General features: G+C 48.3%; 1 protein-coding gene across 1 annotated transcript in view; it reads left to right on the top strand.

Annotated features, from left to right (window-relative positions):
- Positions 1–1,099: 1,099 nt before the first annotated feature.
- LOC118027251 (butyrophilin-like protein 1) overlaps positions 1,100–4,334 on the top strand; it is a 10,450-nt gene continuing 7,215 nt past the window's right edge. Inside the window, exon 1 of the mRNA XM_035030464.1 lies at positions 1,100–2,056. Within this exon, the coding sequence (XP_034886355.1) occupies positions 1,693–2,056 (364 nt within the window). The 5' untranslated portion in view covers positions 1,100–1,692. The remainder of the gene's footprint in view (positions 2,057–4,334) is intronic.

Genomic DNA, 4,334 nt, shown 5'->3' with positions numbered 1-4,334 from the left:
TGATCCCACAGGAAGCAGCCGAATCTGGAGGAGACATCGGCAGTCAGCCCCAGAATCTGTCCTTCCCAGGACCATCGGCTGCCCTACCCAGCAGTAAGTGGTTTGAAGCCCTTCTTTCTGACCAGAGCTCATTTTATCCTCTGCTGTTCCTGCTCTGCTGGGATCCTTTATCCTGAGGCGGAAACTCCTCAAAGATAGAGAAGATGAGGATTAACCTTTCATGGGGAATTGTCTGGGCCTCAGCTATGAGCAAGGAGAGGTCCTTGGTCCTGAGCAGGAAAGAGCTGGGGAAGGGAGGGACCTGAAATTCAGGTGAACTCACCCAGCAAAGGACCGGAGGACAGGGTGCGTGTGGTGGGAGCCACAGTGTCCTCGAGGAGGACACAGTCTGACTCTCATGCTTCTCAGTGATTCCCTGGTCATAATTAGGGGGCAGCAGAAGAACAGCACGCAGGAGCTGGTGTGTCCTTCATGGGGAGGGACCTGAGTCTGGGCCCTGTGTCCCTGTGGTGGCCTGTGAACGATGCAGACATGGAGGAGTCCCCTGTGCTGAGGCGGGAAGGTCTGGTCCTGTGGGCAGAGCAGGCTGGGAAAGTTTCCAAAGGGCTGGGAGGGATTTCTTGGTGTTAAGGTTGTGGGGGCCCCCACCAGCATGATGAGCAGTAGGAAAGGCTGTGCTCCTGCTGGGGACCGTTGCCAGCCCTGAGCCTTGCTGTCTGCTCTGAGGCCCAGAGCTGTGGGCTGGCCCTGCCTCCTCTCTGGAGGTGTTCACCTGCCTCCTGCCCTGTGTCTCCCCAGCTCTGAGGAAATGGAGGATTGCTGCAGGGGCTCTTTGCTCTCCCATCTCCCCTCCCTGCTTTTCTTCTTCCAGCTGCTTGCTGGGGGGTCTGCAGGTGAGTGTGTCCCCTCCCCCTTCCTGTGTCTCCTTGGGGTGGGTGAGAGCCCCCGGGAGTTCTGCTGGTGTCTCCATCACGACGGATGGTTATTGGTGGAGGCCCTGGTTCTAGAAAGATTCTGGTGATCCCCCAACTGCTAGTTGAAATTAAACATTTAAGAAGAATCCCAGAACTGTAAAATAAGGACAGGGGACCATGACAGTTGTCTAATGAGGACTTTATGTCTTATAAAGTAATTCAGCAGAGGACAAAGATATGGGCAGAAATAATAAAATTAGGAGCGGGTGTTGGGAAGTTCCTGGGTGTGGCCCAATGAGCCGAGAGGTCCCACCTAGGCCACAGGTGTGCTGTTTGGTCGGTTTTTAGTCCTGTCCTAAGAGGAGGCAGGTTAGAGCTGTGGATGTCAGAGTGTGGTCCCTGGCACATCAGTATCACATCCCTGCTACCTCCTCAGATATGCACTTTCTTGGACCCACCCCAGACCTACTGAACCAGGAGCTCTGGGGGTGGAGCCCAGCGGTCTGTGTTTCTCAAGCCTTCCTGGTGATTGTGATTGTGATGCCCGTGATGCCCCTAACTCAGAACCACTGAGTTAGAGAGTCCTTCATGGAAGACCTGGAGCCAGGAGCACAGCTGCTGAGGGCATCTCTTTGACACCATTTCTGGGTCGCAAAGTTGTGGTTGAGGATCTTGCCCTGATTCAGAGTGGTCACAGCTGAGCCCCTCAGGTCAGGGCCTCCCACCTGACAGTGTGTTCCCTGCCCCTGTCCTTCATGTCTCCAGCTTTCTCACTCCTATGTCTCTGTCCACAGAGGAGTTCGTGGTGATTGGCTCCTCGGACCCCATTGTGGCAGTGCTGGGTGGGAGCATCACGCTGCCATGTCGTGTGTCCCCGGCCATGAGTGTGGAGAACATGGAGCTGCGGTGGTTCCGCTCCAAGTTCTCAGAAGCAGTGTTCATCTATCAAAACCAGCAGGAGCAGAGAGAGGAACAGTTGGCCCAGTACACAGGGCGGACCTCACTGGTGAAGGACTTCCTCACCCGGGGGGAGGCTGCTGTGCGCATCCACGATGTCCAGGCTTTTGACAATGGGCTGTATACCTGTTTTTTCAGAAAGGGAAGCTTCTATGAAGAGGCTGGTTTGGAACTGAAGGTGGCAGGTGGGTTGCTGATCTATATTTAGACACCTGCAGTATTGGAATTGGGAGCAACCTCAGGGTCTAAGTAAATATGCCCTCAATTTATAGATGAGGGAAAGGAGGGTCTTTCACTCATTCATTTATTCAGTACAGATATATGGAACCCCTAGTATGTGCGAGCTACTGTTCTCTGCACCTGGATACATCAGTGTAACAAACAAAAATCCCTGCCCTGCAGAGTTTATATTCTAGAGACAGTAAATAAGCAAATAGATAGGTGATAGACGATGTTAGATGGTGGTAAGTAGTGATTTAGCTAAATAAATATTTTGGCGGTGAGAGTTCCAAGCAGAGGAACACCCATGTGAGACACCTGAGGTAGGAGTGTGGCAGGTGAGTCTGGGCAGAGAGGGAGGCCACATGGTTGGTGATGGAGGTGAATGGGAGGGTGGTAAGAGGTGACTATCCAGAATAAAGAGGTGTTCCTGGCCCAGGTGCACGGAGAAGAGATTGATCAGGAAGAGTCCATGAGGAGTGCACACTTGAGCAGGCATTTGAGTGAACCAGTGTTCTGAAATAGCCTTCTGGTTGATGGATCTATGTGGGGCATAGATAGCATGGTGATTGTGGTATGAACAGTTAACCAAATAGTCCTGGAGCTGGAGCATGTCCTTCCTGATGGGTACAGATGGTGGGATTGGGGAGGAAGTAGACAGGAGTTTTGTTTGGGGGGTGGTGGTGATACCAGACCATCAAAGACTTCATGTGCTGTGTTGTGCAGTTTGGATGCAGAGCCGAGGGAATTTTAAACAGAGTGGTGGAGGGAGATGTGTGTGGGCAGGTTTCCTTTGGCAGCTTTATGGAGGGTGTATGGAAGGTGAGCAAGACTGGAGGCCTGGATGTAGTTATGGGGTAGAGAGGATGGCCACCTGAATTCATGTAGTGGCAGTGGGGTGGGAAAGGAGCTCTCCAGCATCAGAGAGTTTTGGAAAGTAGACCCAGCTGCGTGAGGAGATTTGGGACAAGGAGAGTTTGGAGGAGTGGAGAGAAGGGACAGCAGAGGCTCAGTTTTTTTTGGCAGTTGGTTGTTTAGTAGTAGAAATATTGATATTATGTGTAAGTTGCCAATTGCTGTCATAATGTTGTGTAACACAGACATAGAAATCTCAGTGGCCTATAGCAACAAGCGTGTATTTGGGCATAAAGGGAGTTCAGCTCATCTGGGGTGTATTCAGCTAATCTTAACAGGGCTTACTCATACATCTTCGGTCATGTAGGGGAAATATAATTAAAAACATAATCTTCCAACCTAGAAATCCTCTTCTCAAAGATAGTAGGAAAAGAAATCCTTTTTATTATTAAATTTGCATTAACTAGAATGTGATGTGCATCACAGAGATTCTATCAAGAAATGCAAAAACAGAAGAAATCTCATCTTTTCCATAGCCATGCAGACACAACTCATTCCATACATGTTTTCAGGATCAGCAGTTATGAGCCCTCAAGCAGGTGGACTTGCTGGCACCTTTTGTCCTAGGTGGTGCACTCTATATTTACTTGGAAATTGGGGTGACCATCTATGTTAGCTAATTGGCTTTATTCTGAGGAAAACCAAATTCTCCTACCTTAAAAATAAAAAAAAAATATTTCCAGTGTAGTTAACATATAGAGTTATATTCATTTCAGGAGTGCAATATAGTGATTCAACATTCCACATATTAGTGGAATTTCAACAGAAACTCTGCAGGCTAGAATGGAGTAGTGTGATATATTCAAAGTGCTGAAAGGACAAAAATCCGGAGCCAAGAAAACTCTATCCAGCAAGGGGATCATTCAGAATAGAAGGAGAGATGAAGAGTTTCCCAGACAAACCAAAGTTAAAGCAGTTTATTTTTACAAATTCTCCCATCTTCATGACAGAAGGTGGTCTTACACGTGGATCCTGGTGCCCACTGAGGTTAGGCTCCTTCCCTGGCACAGGAAGCGGAAGAGAGAGGTGCTGTCCTCCTTGGTGTGAACAGTTTAAAGAGAGGGCTCCCAGGTCCTTGAGAAAGACATTCCTGGATCACAAAGCTGGCAAAAGGCCTGTTTTTTTTCCCCTCCAAAGGGCTTATATACATTTCAAAGAGGGGAGAAAACACCCACAATCACAAGTTTCCTCAAGTAAATGCTATAAGAAAAGGATGGGAAGGGGCTCTCATTTTCAACAGGGACAATAAGCCTCTTACTTTTATTTTTATTTTTAAAATATTTTTATTTATTTATTTATTTATTTATTTATTTATTTATTTATTTATTT

The sequence above is a fragment of the Mirounga leonina genome, unplaced genomic scaffold (genome assembly GCF_011800145.1).
Source record: "Mirounga leonina isolate KUSES-001 unplaced genomic scaffold, KU_Mleo_1.0 Mir_366, whole genome shotgun sequence".
NCBI lineage: Eukaryota > Metazoa > Chordata > Mammalia > Carnivora > Phocidae > Mirounga > Mirounga leonina.
Note: the sequence above shows the minus strand (reverse complement) of the source record. Positions and strands in the feature narration are given on the sequence as shown.